The following is a 17,789-nucleotide window of genomic DNA, read 5'->3' on the forward strand; positions in this document are numbered from 1 at the left end:
GAGTGTGTTGTGTATTCTGCGCTAGCCCTGTCTATGCTGATTATGTGAGGGAGAGAGTGGTCATGAATGGTCATGAATATGGAGCACATTGAGATTCTCAGTGTAATTTGTTGTGTTCACCATCAATTCCTTCCCGTTAAGACGAGTCAGCAGTGTCGTCCAACCCCCCTTCCAAGGACACTTCATATAACCACTTATACACCTCATCTCTCTGCCTCTTTCTCTCTCTCTGCATCTCTCTCTCTCTCTGCTGCTTTCTCTCTCTCTGCATCTCTTTCTCTTTCTCTCTCTCTCTACATCTCTCTCTGCCTCTTTCTCTCTCTGCCTCTTTCTGTCTCTCTCTTTCTCTCTCTCTGCCTCTTTCTCGCCCTCTTTCTCTCTCTCTGCATCTCTTTCTGCCTCTTTCTCTCTCTTCTCTCCCTCTCTGCCTCTTTCTCCCTCTCTCTTTCTCTCCCTCTTCCTCTTTCTCTCTCTGCCTCTTTCTCTCTCTCCTCCCTCTCCCTCATCTCTCCCCTTTCTCCCTCTTTCTATCTCATCTGTTGATCTCTTGTCTCTACTGCACTTCTCACTTTTCTTCTTCCTTGTCCCTCCCCTCTCTCCCTCTCTCTCTCCTCCTCTGCCCTCCTCTACTTCTCATCCCTCCCCTCCCTCTCTCTCTCTCCTCCTCTACTTCTCATCCCTCCCCTCCCTCTCTCTCCTCCTCCTCTGCCCTCCTCTCTAGGGATGGTTTGTGAGAAGGGGATCCAGATCCTCCTCACCACCGTGGGGGCCTTTGCAGCCTTCTGCCTGATGACGGTTTCTATAGGGACGGACTACTGGCTGTACTCCCGCGCCTCCATCTGCAACAGCACCCGCAACCACTCAGACGACCCCCACAACAAGGACAAGAAGGACCCCGGAGCCCTCACCCACTCTGGCCTCTGGAGGATCTGCTGCCTGGAAGGTAGGCTACTGAAATGCTACTGACACACCATCTTGGATATGTGGTTGGAGTGGGAGAGGATGGATAGAGGGTAGACGGAAGCGTATGTGTGTGTGTGTGTGTGATGTTGGAGGGGATTAGTTAGGACTGTTTCCATTTGAGCCTTTTGTCCTAATTTCCATTCTAGATTTAAAGGTACACTATGCAGAAATCACTCTGCCATTTCCTGGTTGCTAAAATTATAATAGTTTGCCTAATTTCAATTTATGTGACAAAACAAGCAGGTATAGTGTAGAGAATCATTGTACCATCTAATCCCCAGTGAAATATATTTTCCATAACCCAAAAATATTGTATTTTCAGCTGTTTGAAGCTGGTGTACAAAACCAAAAGTAAAAGACGCAAAAACAAAACTGAAGAACGGGGAGGATAGAAACAGCACATATAGAACAGCTCTACCACTACTTACTTTACTGACTTTATTGTCCCCATGGGGAAATTTTGTTGCAGTGTCATGTACATGTTTAAAGTGGCGTTTAAATACAAAACAAATTGGCAATACAACTTTCATAACAGTTACATACCGATAAAAAGAGACTAGCCTGCTGGCCTTACTGGGTGGATAGGAACATTAGCCAAAGCTATTTAGGAGGGATATCACACCTGACACAAGTTATTGTCTAGTTCTGTTTTTCCTGCCGAGGGGTGCCCTATACCTGCGCCAGAGGGGAGTGATACAAAGTCTGGGTACAGGGGGTGGCTTTGGTCTAAAATGATTTTAAACATGCTTTCAATGAGAATGACAGATCGATAACTCGCATTTCTATGTTAATTTGGTTGTGTCACCCAAAATGTGACATATTTAAATTTTTATGAGATTAGATACTATAAATACTATGTATAATATATTGAATGTAATAGTTGGTTATATTGGTAATAGTTGGTAATAGCTGGTAATAGCTGGTAATAACTGTAATAGCTAGTAATAGGTGTAATATAGGTAATAGGTGGTAATAGGTGGTAATAGCTGGTAATAGTTGGCAATAGTTGGTAATAGCTCGTAATAGTTGGTAATAGCTGGTAATAGCTAGTAATAGGTGTAATATAGGTAATAGTTGGTAATAGCTGGTAATAGTTGGTAATAGTTGGTAATAGCTGATGATAGTTGGTAATTGCTGGTAATAGTTGGTAATAGTTGGCAATAGCTGGTAATAGCTGGTGATAGTTGGTAATAGTTGGTAATAGCTGGTAATAGCTGGTAATAGTTGGTAATAGTTGGTAATAGCTGGTAATAGCTGGTGATAGTTGGTAATAGCTGGTGATAGTTGGTAATAGCTGGTAATAGTTGGTAATAGCTGGTAATAGCTGGTAATATCTGGTGATAGTTGATAATAGCTGGTGATAGTTGGTAATAGCTGGTGATAGCTGGTAATAGCTGGTAATAGCTGGTGATAGTTGGTAATAGTTGGTAATAGCTGGTAATAGTTGATAATAGTTGGCAATAGCTGGTAATAGCTGGTGATAGAGTTGGTAATAGCTGGTGATAGTTGGTAAAGCTGGTAAAAGTTGATAATAGTTGGTAATAGTTGATAATAGCTGGTGATAGTTGATAATAGCTGGTAATAGCTGGTAATAGTTGGTAATAGCTGGTAATAGTTGGTAATAGCTGGTAATAGTTGATAATAGTTGGTAATAGTTGATAATAGCTGGTGATAGTTGGTAATAGCTGGTAATAGCTGGTAATAGTTGGTAATAGCTGGTAATAGCTGGTGATAGTTGGTAATAGTTGGTAATAGCTGGTAATAGCTGGTAATAGTTGATAATAGTTGGCAATAGCTGGTAATAGCTGGTGATAGAGTTGGTAATAGCTGGTGATAGTTGGTAATAGCTGATAAACGTTGATAATAGTTGGTAATAGTTGATAATAGCTGGTGATAGTTGATAATAGCTGGTGATAGCTGGTAATAGTTGGTAATAGCTGGTAATAGTTGGTAATAGCTGGTAATAGTTGATAATAGTTGGTAATAGTTGATAATAGCTGGTGATAGTTGGTAATAGCTGGTAATAGCTGGTCATAGTTGGTCATAGTTGGTAATAGTTGATAATAGCTGGTAATAGTTGATAATAGTTGGTAATAGCTGGTGATAGTTGTTAATAGCTGGTAATAACTAGTAATAGGTGTAATAGTTGGTAATAGTTGGTGATAGCTGGTGATAGTTGGTAATAGTTGGTGATAGTTAGTAATAGTTGGTAATAGCTGATAATAGTTGGTAATAGCTGGTAATAGCTGGTGATAGTTGGTAATAGCTGGTAATCATGGAAAATAGTTGTTAATAGTTGATAATAGCTGGTGATAGTTGGTAATAGCTGGTGATAGCTGGTGATAGTTGGTAATAGTTGGTAATAGTTGGTAATAGCTGGTGATAGTTGGTAATAGCTGGTAATAGTTGGTAATAGCTGGTAATAGCTAGTAACAGGTGTAATATAGGTAATAGTTGGTAATAGCTGGTAATAGTTGGTAATAGTTGGTAATAGCTTATGATAGTTGGTAATAGCTGGAAATAGTTGGTAATAGTTGGTAATAGTTGGTAATAGCTGGTAATAGCTGGTGATAGTTGGTAATAGCTGGTGATAGTTGGTAATAGCTGGTAATAGCTGGTAATAGTTGGTAATAGCTGGTAATAGCTGGTAATAGCTGGTAATAGTTGGTAATAGCTGGTAATAGTTGGTAATAGCTGGTGATAGTTGGTAATAGCTGGTGATAGTTGGTAATCGCTGGTGATAGTTGGTAATAGCTGGTAATAGTTGGTAATCGCTGGTGATAGTTGGTAATAGCTGGTAATAGCTGGTAATCGCTGGTAATAGTTGGTAATAGCTGGTGATAGTTGGTAATAGCTGGTAATAGTTGGTAATAGCTGGTGATAGTTGGTAATAGCTGGTGATAGTTGGTAATAGCTGGTGATAGTTGGTAATAGCTGGTGATAGTTGGTAATAGCTGGTAATAGCTGGTATGGTCAAAGTAAGGACTGTGGCCATTTTGGATCTGATGCAATACCAGTGCAGACCTCATGTCTGTGTCCTAATGCACTACCTGTAGTGTTGCTGTCTTGTGAGATGGAAAGGAATAAGGACTGAATGGAATGGAGGTTCCATTACAGGGAAGCTCAGAGTTGATGTTGTGCAGTGTTTCTTGTCAGATGAGAGTGAATGGATGGTATGGTTACCATATGTTTCAGTGGAATTATGTAGTCAGCAGTGCTGCCGGAAAGGTCATTATAATGTGAAGCAATGCACATGCTGAGTTTATGAGCTCCTTGGAAAATCTGGAACTTGTAAATGCTGGAAGAGGAAACTCTTTCCTAGACTTTCCCAGTGGACTGATGTTTCTGTTTAATGATTTCCAAGGAGCATCAAATCAGTTGTTATTGGTCACATACACGTGTTTAGCAGATTTTATTGCGGGTGTAGTGAAATGCTTTTGCTTCTAGTTCCGACAATGCAGCAAGAGCAGTGCTGCAGAGCAGCTTACTGATCATTGTACTTGTACATAGCCCATCTGTAAATAGCCCACCCAACTACCTCATCCCCATATTGTTATTTATTTTGTTGCTCCTTTGCACCCCAGTATCTCTACTTGCACATTCATCTTCTGCACATCTATCACTCCAGTGTTTAATTGCTAAATTGTAATTATTTCGCCACTATGGCCTATTAATTGCCTTACCTCCCTAATCGTACTTCATTTGCACACACTCGATATAGACTTTTCTATTGTGTTATTGACTGTACATTTGTTTATCCCATGTGTAACTCTGTGTTGTTTGTGTCGCACTGCTTTGCTTTATCTTGGCCCGGTCGCAGTGGTAAATGAGAACTAGTTCTCAACTAGCCTACCTGGTTAAATAAAGGTGAAATAAAAAAAAATATTTAAAAAAATGTGTATATAGGCACTAACCTCACTATGTTAGTGATGGCTGTTTAACAGTCTGATGGCCTTGAGATAGAAGCTTCTTTTCAGTTTCTTGGTCCCAGCATTGATGTACCTGTACTAACCCCACCTTCTGGATGATAGCGGGGTGAACAGGCAGTGGCTCAGGTGGTTGTTGTCCTTGATGATCTTTTTGGCCTTCCTGTGACATCGGGTGCTGTAGGTGTCCTGGAGGGCAGGTAGTTTGCCCCCGGTGATGCGTTGTGCATAAGAACAACACAGCTTTAGAGTGGGTTCACATGAAGTTTAAGGGAAGAGGTCTGAACTGTATCTGTGCAGAGAGCTAGTACAGTACAGCCACTTTATCTATGAATACTGGATGTTTGTGGAGATTGTCATTTCTAACCTTCAAATCAATTTGTCATGAGGATACCACTTCATCCCTGAACTAAGGATGACTCGAGTGGTGAAGTAGGTAACAGGAGCTGATGGTCTAGATGTACAGTATACAGTGGCTGTATTCCTCATGTTCCATTGTGTCAGCAGATCAGCAAGTTGAAATCACCCGAAAAGAACCCCTCTCATCAGACCCCATTCCTTCCATCACTGTATTTAATATACACTGCTCAAAAAAATAAAGGGAACACTAAAATAACACATCCTAGATCTGAATGAATGAAATATTCTTATTAAATACTTTTTTCTTTACATAGTTGAATGTGCTGATAACAAAATCACACAAAAATTATCAATGGAAATCAAATGTATCAACCCATGGAGGTCTGGATTTGGAGTCACACTCAAAATTAAAGTGGAAAACCACACTACAGGCTGAGCCAACTTTGATGTAATGTCCTTAAAACAAGTCAAAATGAGGCACAGTATGGTGTGTGGCTTCCACGTGCCTGTATGACCTCCCTACAACGCCTGGGCATGCTCCTGATGAGGTGGCGGATGGTCTCCTGAAGGATCTCCTCCCAGACCTGGACTAAAGCATCCGCCAACTCCTGGACAGTCTGTGGTGCAACGTGGCGTTGGTGGATGGAGCGAGACATGATGTCCCAGATGTGCTCAATTGGATTCAGGTCTGGGGAACGGGTGGGCCAGTCCATAGCATCAATGCCTTCCTCTTGCAGGAACCGCACCAGCCAACTGCACCAGCATATGGTCTCACAAGGGGTCTGAGGATCTCATCTCGGTACCTAATGGCAGTCAGGCTACCTCTGGCGAGCACATGGAGGGCTGTGCAGCCCCCCAAAGAAATGCCACCCCACACCATGACTGACCCACCGCCAAACCGGTCATGCTGGAGGATGTTGCAGGCAGCAGAACGTTCTCCACGGCGTCTCCAGACTCTGTCACGTCTGTCACGTGCTCAGTGTGAACCTGCTGTCATCTGTAAAGAGCACAGGGCGCCAGTGGCGAATTTGCCAATCTTGGTGTTCTCTGGCAAATGCCAAACGTCCTGCACGGTGTTGGGCTGTAAGCACAACCCCCACCTGTGGACGTCGGGCCCTCATACCACCCTCATGGAGTCTGTTTCTGACCGTTTGAGCAGACACATGCACATTTGTGGCCTGCTGGAGGTCATTTTGCAGGGCTCTGGCAGTGCTCCTCCTGCTCCTCCTTGCACAAAGGCGGGGGTAGCGGTCCTGCTGCTGGGTTGTTGCCCTCCTACGGCCTCCTCCACGTCTCCTGATGTACTGGCCTGTCTCCTGGTAGCGCCTCCATGCTCTGGACACTACGCTGACAGACACAGCAAACCTTCTTGCCACAGCTCGCATTGATGTGCCATCCTGGATGAGCTGCACTACCTGAGCCACTTGTGTGGGTTGTAGACTCCGTCTCATGCTACCACGAGAGTGAAAGCACCGCCAGCATTCAAAAGTGACCAAAACATCAGCCAGGAAGCATAGGAACTGAGAAGTGGTCTGTGGTCACCACCTGCAGAACCACTCCTTTATTGGGGGTGTCTTGCTAATTGCCTATAATTTCCACCTGTTGTCTATTCCATTTGCACAACAGCATGTGAAATGTATTGTCAATCAGTGTTGCTTCCTAAGTGGACAGTTTGATTTCACAGAAGTGTGATTGACTTGGAGTTACATTGTGTTGTTTACGTGTTCCCTTTATTTTTTTGAGCAGTGTATAACCTTACACGCATCACCCACTAGCACTGTGCTCACCAACCATGTGTTGGAAACCTGATTCAACTAGATCCATCAAGCCTTTGATAAGCTGAATACTGCTGGCCCTACAAACTCACTGCAGACCCTGTTGCCCAACCCTGCACCAGCCCAGTGATTTAACTGACGGGGTCTTCTGAATCAGGTATATTACAGCTGGCCCTACAAACTCACTGCAGACCCTGTTGTCCAACCCTGCACCAGCCCAGTGATTTAACTGACGGGGTCTCTGAATCAGGTATATTACAGCTGGCCCTACAAACTCACTGCAGACTCTGTTGTCCAACCCTGCACCAGCCCAGTGATTTAACTGACGGGGTCTTTGAAAATGACAGTAGCCATCACGCCATCTCCACTCAGTCACTGCGGCACAAGCAGCGCATTTATAATACATTTACCTCCTCTGACATACAGGCTTTAGAAGGGGGAAGACAGGACAAGGCTGGAAAGGACAGAATAGGACAGAATAGGACAGTAGTTGAAGCTGAATGAATGGTGTTAGCTAGCTGCCGTATGTTTGTAGTCCCGTCACTACTCCTCTATAAGGCATGTAGGGTAAGTCCCATCCTTGGCTTGGTCATTGTGCAAAGCACATTTGTCCTCATCTCTAAGCTTCCTGATAACAAAGCAGCCAATTAGAGATAAGCCCCAGCCCTCACAGCATTGCTGCAGTGCTTCTCTCTCTCTCTCTCTCTCTCTCTCTCTCTCTCTCTCTCTCTCTCTCTCTCTCTCTCTCTCTCTCTCTCTCTCTCTCTCTGTCTCTCTCTCTGTCTCTCTCGCTGTCTCTCTCTCTCTCTCTTTCTCTCTCTCTCTGTCTCTCTCTCTGTCTCTCTCGCTTTCTCTCTCTCTCTCTCTCTCTCTCTCTCTCTCTCTCTCTCTCTCTCTCTCTCTCTCTGTCTCTCTCTCTGTCTCTCTCGCTGTCTCTCTCTCTCTCTCTCTCTCTCTGTCTCTCTCTGTCTCTCTCCGCCGTCTTTCTCTCCCTCTCTCTCTCTGCTCTCTCTTTCTCGCTCTTCTCACTTTCTCCCTCTGTAGTTGCTCTCTCTCTGCTCTCTCGCTCTTCTCACTCTCTCCCTCTGTCGTCTCTCTCTGCCTCTCTCCCTTTGCCTCTGTCTGCTATCTCTCCCTTTACGCTCTCTCTTCCCTCCCCGCTATTTCTCTCTCTCGCTTTCTCTCTCTCTCTCTCGCTCTCTCTTTCTCCCTCTCTTTCCCTCTCTCTCTCCTCTCTTTCTCTCTCTCCTCTCTTTCTCTCTGTGGTGCAGTGGAGCCTTCAGTGCTTTGGTATGGCTTAGAGGTCAAGTATCCTTGATATCTGTAGAGTATTGAGTCAAGGTGGGTGCTCAGAAGCCGTGCAGTGATGCAGTGAAGTGTAGGTGCAATGGAAACAGAGGACATATTGGCTCTAAAAGATTTAAGCCCGCGGGTGGGTGTCACACATTGCTGTGTTAGGGGCCGAAGGAGTGGGGCATTCTCTGATTCGGCAGGTTGAGAGGATTCCAGATTTTTATTTTTATTTATTTGTACCTTTATTTAACTAGGCAAAATAATACTAGGTCAGTACAGTCTCTCCCTTAGCTTTTAGTCAAAGGCCCCTAACATCACATTGTGGGCTGCAAATATTCAATATTCAACTGAAACCAATGGAGAGCAAGAGTTTTATGTGCATGGCATCAGACAAGCCACCAATCAACAGCAGTGATATGAGTGTTGATGCTTTAGATTGAATGCTGTTGTGGTGATGGTTCAAATAGAGAACAATGATCTTTGAGGCAGTACTTAGAGGCAGCCTCTACTGCCCATGTAGGTCAGTTTCACCCTCCAGTACATTTCTTACAGAGTTACCAGGTAAGTGAATGGAAGTGAGTGAAACTCAGGTCATTTTGGCTCTAGCCAGCTGTTTCTCTGTTTCAGGACTAGCCAGTACAGCTGTAGAGTAGTTGCTCCCTAGATACTGGTTTTCCCACCTAATGGTTATGGTTAACATTGGGAGAGAGGGTTAACTGATCCTAGATTTGCACCAATGGGGAACTACTTCCTGGTTTAGAGCCAGAATGGCATCTGTCAGGGGGTTTAGCTGACACCCCCCTCATCAGATCTGCACCAATGGGGAACTACTTCCTGGTTTAGAGCCAGAATGGCGTCTGTCAGGGGGTTTAACTGACACCCCCCTCATCAGATCTGCACCAAAGGGGAACTACTTCCTGGTTTAGAGCCAGAATGGCGTCTGTCAGGGGGTTTAGCTGACACCCCCCTCATCAGATCTGCACCAATGGGGAACTACTTCCTGGTTTAGAGCAAGAATGGCGTCTGTCAGGGGGTTTAGCTGACACCCCCCTCATCAGATCTGCACCAATGGGGAACTACTTCCTGGTTTAGAGCCAGAATGGCGTCTGTCAGGGTGTTTAGCTGACACCCCCCTCATCAGATCTGCACCAATGGGGAACTACTTCCTGGTTTAGAGCCAGAATGGCGTCTGTCAGGGGGTTTAGCTGACACCTCCCTCTGTGCCCCCATCTCTTTCTTTACAGACGACAACCATGGAAATAAAAGAACTATGAGAAAGAGACAAGCTCACCACACATCTGTCCTTCTCTCCCTCCTCCGTCTGTGTCTCATCATTTCATCACTCCAACTCTCTCACAATCCATCCATCAGCCAGCACCAGTCGTGTGCTGTCATCACCGTGCGTCCGTCCGTCCATCTGTCTGTCTGCAATAGAGCCACAAGACCCCAGCGGGTAGCTATCTGTCTGCCCGTCTGCCTGTATGGATGGCTCTCTGTGTTGGGGTGTGTGTGGGGGTGAGTGAGTGTGCTCATTCAGTTACTGCATGCTCTTATTCAGAAAGGACCACAGTGAAATTACTATTTTTAAGTGAATATTGGTAGCTGTGGTTCACTCTAAATAAAACATTTCTTATTAGAACTATACATACATATATGCTGGTACCCTTTCTACATGAAATTAGTATTTTTCTACCCAGCACCTGATGACAAATAATGTATGTATGTGAGTGTGAGATACTGCATGACCTTAACGGGGCAAGGACATCTGATCTAGAATCAGTTCCTAAGGGCAGAGAGTGTGGATGTTTTGTGTTGGGGATGCGTACTGTTCTGTCCTCAGACCTACCTGGGAAGGGTGAACAATGACAGGACAGAACCTGAGGCACAACCAGTCTGCAGTTTCTCTCTCTCCTTTTTCTCTTCCTCTTTCTCTCTTGCTCTCTTTTTATATGCTAATATAAACTGCTCTTTCTTTTTCTGATGAATCTCTGTGGAGTGGAGTTGATGCATGTGCTGATGTATAAAGTGTGTGTGTGCGCGTGTGTGTGTGTGCATGTGTAAGTGTGTGTGTGTGTGTGTGTGTGTGTGTGTGTGTGTGTGTGTGTGTGTGTGTGTGTGTGTGTGTGTGTGTGTGTGTGTGTGTGTGTGTGTGTGTGAGATAGAGTGTATGTATTCTGTTCTAACCCCCCCCCCCCCCCATCCCCTCCCTCTCTCTCTCTCTCTCAGGGGTGAAGAGGGGAGTGTGTTCTCAGATCAACCACTTCCCTGAGGATGCTGACTTTGACCATGATGGGCCTGAGTATGTTCTACGTAAGTCAACATGTGATGGACCTGGGGAGGTGGAGGTGTTATTAGTCAAATGAGCTGAGTACAACAGGTGTAGACCTTACCGTGAAATGCTTACTTACAAGCCCTTAACCAGCAATGGAGCTCAAGAAAGAGTTAAGAAAATATTTACCAAATAAACAAAAGTAAAAATGTATAAAAAGTAACACAATAAAATAACAATAACGAGGCTATATACAGGGCGTACCTGTACCGAGTCAATGTGCGGGGGTACAGATTAGTCGAGGTAGTTTGTACATGTAGGTTGGGGTAAAGTGACTATGCATAGATAATAAACAGCAAGTAGCAGCAGTGTAAAAACAAAGGGGGAGGGGGTCAATGTAAATAGTCCGGGTGGCCATTTGATGAATTGTTCAGCAGTCTTATGGCTTGGGGGTAGAAGCTGATAAGGAGCCTTTTGGACCTAGACTTGGTGCTCCGGTACCGCTTGCCGTGCGGTAGCAAGAGAACAGTCTACGATTTGGGTGGCTGGAGTCTTTGACTATTTTTTGTGGTCTAAAATGAAAATCATTTGAATCAGGTGTGTTGGGCAGGGCTGGAACAAAACCCTGCACACACTGTTGCCACCCTCAGGACGGGAGTTCCCCATAACTGATACACAGCCGTAACTCATCCACAACTGTAAACCACTTTTTACAGAAAACTTAGACCACATAGAGCAGTTAGACTCCTGAAGAGCGGGAGAAAACAAGCTGTTTGAATTAAACATGTCAGTGTTTGTATGAAGTGGAGGGATAATGTGCTGCCCTAGTTCACGGCTGTTCCTCCAGGCCACACCTGTGTGGGTGTTCCTCCAGGCCACACCTGTGTGGGTGTTCCTCCAGGCCACACCTGTGTGGGTGTTCGTCCAGGCCACACTATGTGTGCCCGCCCCACAATGCAGCAGGAGAAGACTGTGTACTGTTTGCTATGTAGCCCCGGCATTTGGCTGGCATTTACTTTGGCATTTCTGTCCTAGATGGGAGTGGTGTGGTGTGGCGTGGTGTGGTGTGGTGTGGTGTGGTGTGTGTGTGTGTGTGTGTGTGTGTGTGTGTGTGTGTGTGTGTGTGTGTGTGTGTGTGTGTGTGTGTGTGTGTGTGTGTGTGTGTGTGTGTGTGTGTGTGTCCTGGGGGGTATCAGAGTTGATGCCTCTTGGGAAAGAGCTGATACAATTAAACACTCACTAGCTTGGCCACATGGTAATTCATTTGTTCACAGCAGAATACAGCTGTTTATTTCTCATCCTCTCCCTCTGATTCTATCTGCTACTTTGACCTTTTCTCTTTCCCCTCTCTCTCTCTTTATCACCAACTTCCTCTCTTATTCTCTCTCTCCCTCTTCTCTCTCTTTATCACCAACTTCCTATTTCTCTTATTCTCTCTCTCTCTTCTCTCTCTTTATCACCAACTTCCTCTCTCTTATTCTCTCTCTCTCTCTCTCTTCTCTCTTTATCACCAACTTCCTCTCTCTTATTCTCTCTCTCTCTCTTCTCTCTTTATCACCAACTTCCTCTCTCTTATTCTCTCTCTCTCTTCTCTCTCTTTATCACCAACTTCCTCTTTCTTATTCTCTCTCTCCTTCTTCTCTCTCTCTTTATCACCAACTTCCTCTTTCTTATTCTCTCTCTCCTTCTTCTCTCTCTCTTAATCACCAACTTCCTCTCTCTTATTCTCTCTCTCTCTCTTCTCTCTCTTTATCACCAACTTCCTCTCTCTTATTATCTCTACTTCTCTCACTTGTTCTCTCTCACTTCCCCTCCCTCTCTCTTCATCACCCACTTCCTCTCTCTCTTCCTCTCTCTTCCTCTCTCTTCTTATCTCTCACTTGTTTTCTCTCACTTCCCCTCACTCTCCCCGTCACTGTCCCGTCACTGTCCTGTCCCTCTCTCTCTGTAGGTATGGTCAGGGCTTCCAACATCTTCCCTATCCTCAGTGCTATCCTGCTGTTGATGGGAGGGGTGTGTATCGGTCTCAGTCGCTTCTATAAGCACAAGAGGAACATCGTCCTGGGAGCAGGCATTCTCTTTGTGGCTGCAGGTGCACTAACTAACTCCTGTCAGACCTGTCAGTGTATGTGTCTGTGTCTGTGATTATTTCTGTGTCTTTGTGTCTATCTAAGTCTCTTAGGATGTATACATATGTTTATGTTCTTTTGATGTAAAGTCATGTCTTTCCTCTTGCTCTCCTGCTCTGGATAACATGACAGAGAGAGAGAGAGAGTGTGTGTGTGTGTGCGTGTGTGTATATATCCTCATCTATGTGTGTATATATATATCCTTGTGTGTTTGTGTCTGTGTCTGTGCGTGTGCGTGTGTTTGTATGTCCTCATCTATCCCTTGTCTCCCCCAGGTCTGAGCAACATCATCGGTGTGATCGTGTACATCTCTGCAGCGCTGGGAGACATCTCCCCTAAGAAGGACGAGGACAAGAAGTGGCAGTACAGCTACGGCTGGTCCTTCTACTTCGGAGGCCTGTCCTTCATCATGGCTGAGATGGTGGGCGTTCTGGCCGTCAACATCTACATCGAAAAGAACAAGGAGCTTCGCTGCCGCTCGCGCACTGACATCTTCAAGGGGACCACGCACGCCATGCTCCGCCTACCCAGCTACCGCTTCCGCCGTCGCTCCCGCTCCTCATCCCGCTCTACTGACCCCTCACGCTCCCGAGACCCCTCGCCGGTGGGGGGAGGCGGGGGGAAGAACTTTGGCCTGCCCCCCTCGGCCATGCTCTCCCAGGGGCCCATGTCTGTGGCCACGCTGCCCAACCCTCACTCTCGCTCCCACACCACCCTGGCGGGGGGCGACATCTCCCTCTACACTCTGTCCCGCGACCCCAAGCTGGCTGGCCTGCCCCCCATGTACGGCACTGTGGACCGCGCCACCCTCTACCAGCTCCACAACTGCTTCCCCAAGGACGGGGGAGGAGGGGGAGGAGGGGGTGTGATGATGAGCGGCACGCTGCCCTCTCTGAAGTCCCACAACCCCTCGCTGTCCCAGAATTCCTCCAACTCCAACGCACCCATGGGCAACTCGGTGGGCTCGGGGCCCCCACCCTTCTCCTCGTCCACGGTGGAGAGAGAACGAGGGATGGGAACGCTGGACAGGCTAAAGGGAGATAGAGAGAGCAACTCCAATACGCTCAACAGGAAGACAACACCCGTGTAGAGAGGAGGGGAGGGGGAGAGAGGGAAGGAAGAGAGAGAGATATATAGAGAGGGGGATTGGGATAAAGGAGTATTAAAGGGTATTGAGATAAAGGAATGGAGAGGAGAGAGAGAATCTTTTTCACTGTTATTAGTCTACAGTATCTCACTGAGAAACAACAGAAAACAAGTAATAACAGAACGTGATAATTACAACAATAATGAACTTTAACAACAAAACTATTTTACTAGTTTAACGCACTAGAAATTATTTATTTTGTTAATGATCCAACGCGATTAACCTTGGGCTACTATTTTAAACAATCCACTTTCTTTAGTGCAATACTAACTCTGATTTAACAAGATCATATTTGACGTCAATTGTTGTTGTGATTATTATTAGCGTTATTACGAGCTAGCTCTGTTTGCAATGCTATCGTTTTAGAATGATGATATGATTTATATCATTTTCACTCTGATTTTGGATCCTGGCGACGTTTACTGTGAATTTCTTAAACACAGACACGCTGGTATGATCAGTGTAACTGTCATTGGTGTCAAGCATGAGTGTATACAACGTATGAGAAGATGAGTGTGTGTTATGATTTATATGATTTCATTATATTCTAATAATAATAATAATATATAATGTATTATTATTACTATTCCTACAACTTGTTCTTTGGTGGAGTTCAGGTCATTTCTCTTTAAGTCTATTTTGATTTTCTACCCCTTGGTTCTAACACACAGTTAAGTTGTGTGAATACTGTACATTGTCTTCCAATATTGTAACTGAAGGCTACAATAAGTGAGTGACTGAGGCAACTGAGCAACTTCAGTGTTATTCTGAGTCTGTTTTCTATGGGCCTATGTTAGTCTGAGTTCCATTCTAATCAATGTTAGCAGTAGTCGTAGCTGTAGTCATGTTGAAGATGTTTGTTTTCTGGGCATTAACAGAAACCTCTGTCTTGAGGAGAGAAGAAGAGAAACTGATATATTTGTACAGAGAAACCAGGTGAAGCTTGTCACCTGGAGAGAAGAAGAGAAACATTTTTTCATTATTTTCTACAAGCAAGAGACCCAAAATTATTCTTCACAACAGACATGCTATCCAGCCATTATTAACATGAAATTGACAATGAAAAATGTCAATGAAATAAATGTGGGGATGGAGGTGGGGGGGTTAAAATACACTATAGAGAACTTTTGAAATGAAACATGTACATTGTAATTAACGCATACCTATATTTGCAAACTCTATAGATACTTTCTTTAGGAACTCTGGTATGAAAACAGGGTGTGTATTTTGGGAAGGGGAGGGGAGGGTGATGTGTTTTTGATCCTCTGTATGGGTACAGGCTACCCCCCAGTTCTCATGGGGTGTGCTGCCTCTCCCACCCTGCCCTGCTCTGCCCTAGCTGTTTTGGGCATGTCTTCTCCTCTGTCACATGACCCATGACAGAATCACCATGGAGACGAACATCCGAACCCCACCCCAAAAGAAAAACTCTCACTGTGCTTCCCACGTGACCCTTGAACTTTGACCTTTTGACCCCTTCTGTTTATGTTGATGAGAATGTATACACGTGTAAACACTCTCCTGCACCTCATTTATTGTCTGGAGTGATGGCAGAACTGGGATGGACACTGTTGGACACCCCGCTACATTACAGACGGGGGAAAGGAAATGAAACCACCTGACGCTTCCACATTCTTTTTGATTTTAGTTTCTCCTTTTTTATTTCATTTGAGAGAAAAAAGAATAAGGTGACAAAACTGCACACAGATAGCATTTATGTGGGCAATATGAATACTATGTAGTTGAGAATAGATATATCTAGACAAAATGATTATGGTTTATCTAAATGTGTGATAAACTCAAACACTGTATTGCACGAAGTTTATAAAAAAAACAATAACAGCGATTTACAGACTGATTATTGTTTTCTTTAAAGGAATGACATCATGAGAGGATCAAGGGATTTTATTTTATTTGCATTTTTTATTTCACCTTTATTTAACCAGGTAGGCTAGTTGAGAACAAGTTATCATTTGCAACTGTGACCTGGCCAAGATAAAGCAAAGCAGTGCGACACAAACAACACAGAGTTACACATGGAGTAAACAAACATACAGTCAATAACACAACAGAAAAAAAGTCTATATACAGTGTGTGCAAATGAGGTAAGATAAGGGAGGTAAGGCAATAAATAGGCCATAGTGGCGAAATAGTTACAATTTAGCAATTAAACACTGGAGTGATAGATGTGCAGAAAATGAATGTGCAAGTAGAGATACTGGGGTGCAAAGGAGCAAAAAAAAAAAAAACAGTATGGGGATGAGGTAGTTAGATGGGCTATTTATACATATATTCCATATATTCAGTGCAATGCAGTGATCTGTGAGCTTTTCTGACAGCTGGTGCTTAAAGTTAGTGAGGGAGATATGAGTCTCCAGCTTCAGTGATTTTTGCAATTCGTTCCAGTCATTGGTAGCAGAGAACTGGAAGGAAAGGCAGCCAAAGTAGGAATTAGCTTTGGGGGTGACCAGTGAAATATACCTGATGGAGCACGTGCTACTCGTAGGTGCTGCTATGGTGACCAGTGAGCTGAGATAAGGCGGGGCTTTACCTAGCAAAGACTTATAGATGACCTGGAGCCAGTGGGTTTGGCAACGAATATGAAGCGAGGGCCAGCCAACGAGAGCATACAGGTCACAGTGGTGGGTAGTATATGGGGCTTTGGTGACGAAACGGATAGACTGCATCCAATTTGCTGAGTAGAGTGTTGGAGGCTATTTTGAAAAATGACATCTCCGAAGTTAAGGATCGGTAGGATAGTCAGTTTTACGAGGGTATGTTTGGTAGCATGAGTGAAGGATGCTTTGTTGCGAAATAGGAAGCCAATTCTAGATTTAATTTTGGATTGGAGATGCTTAATGTGAGTCTGGAAGGAGAGTATACAGTATTTGTCAGAACCGTCCAGAGTAGTGATGCTGGACGGGCGGGCAGGTGCTGGAAGCAATCGGTTGAAGAGCATGCATTTAAGAGCAGTTGGAGGCCACGGAAGGAGAGTTCTATGGCATTGAAGCTCGTCTGGAGGTTAGTTAACACAGTGTCCAAAGAAGGGCCAGAAGTATACAGAATGGTATCGTCTGCGTAGAGGTGGATCAGAGAATCACCAGCAGCAAGAGCAACATCATTGATGTATACAGAGAAAAGAGTCGGCCCGAGAATTGAACCCAACAACAGGCCCTCCGATTTGACACACTGAACTCTATCTGAGAAGTAGTTGGTGAACCAGGCGAGGCAGTCATTTGAGAAACCAAGGCTGTTGAGTCTGCCGATTAGAATGTGGTGATTGACAGAATCGAAAGCCTTGGCCAGGTCTATGAATACGGCTGCACAGTACTGTCTCTTATCGATGGAGGTTATGATATCGTTTAGGACCTTGAGCGTGGCTGAGGTGCACCCATGACCAGCTCGGAAACCAGATTGCATAGCGGGATGGAGAGAGAGAGATGAAGGGAATGACAGCGAAAGAAAACATTGAAAAAGTGAGAGTTGGTGGGAATGACAGACAGAGACTTGACACAACTTTAGACCTAAGGTATAAAACAATTTATTTGCACTATACAGTGCACTATCCTGTTAATGAATGTAACCACAATATTTTCTTTATTTAAACAGGAATTTTTGTATTTTTTTTTTAACTAGGCAAGTCAGTTAAGAACAAATTCTTATTTACAATGACGGCCTGCTCTGGGCCAATTGTGCGCCGCCCTATGGGACTCCCAATCACGGCCGGTTGTGATACAGCCTGGAAAAGAGGTGGTGATACTACATTTGTCAGCCAAAATCTCAAATTTCACACTCTGAGGCTCACTTACACCTGGTACAAGCCAGCAGTGCTTCTATTGCTCTCGTCAAAGAGGCAGAACCATTAAAAGGCTATATATACTTTCTGAACACCGTGTCAACACTGGTTTCACTTTCTGCTCACTGGGA

General features: G+C 44.6%; 1 protein-coding gene across 4 annotated transcripts in view; it reads left to right on the forward strand.

The window, feature by feature from the left end:
- LOC129837812 (voltage-dependent calcium channel gamma-4 subunit-like) overlaps window positions 1-15,708 on the forward strand; it is a 62,178-nt gene extending 46,470 nt beyond the window's left edge. For 3 of the 4 annotated variants that reach the window (XM_055904258.1, XM_055904259.1, XM_055904257.1), the window contains 4 exons: window positions 722-943; window positions 10,544-10,627; window positions 12,538-12,678; window positions 12,991-15,708. In XM_055904258.1, coding sequence (XP_055760233.1) covers window positions 722-943; window positions 10,544-10,627; window positions 12,538-12,678; window positions 12,991-13,805 — 1,262 coding nt within the window. In that variant the 3' untranslated portion in view covers window positions 13,806-15,708. The remainder of the gene's footprint in view (window positions 1-721; window positions 944-10,543; window positions 10,628-12,537; window positions 12,679-12,990) is intronic. The other variant, XM_055904261.1, reaches the window with a different exon arrangement.
- The last annotated feature ends 2,081 nt before the right edge of the window (window positions 15,709-17,789 follow it).

The sequence above is a fragment of the Salvelinus fontinalis genome, chromosome 38 (assembly GCF_029448725.1).
Source record: "Salvelinus fontinalis isolate EN_2023a chromosome 38, ASM2944872v1, whole genome shotgun sequence".
Classification (NCBI taxonomy): Eukaryota; Metazoa; Chordata; class Actinopteri; order Salmoniformes; family Salmonidae; genus Salvelinus; species Salvelinus fontinalis.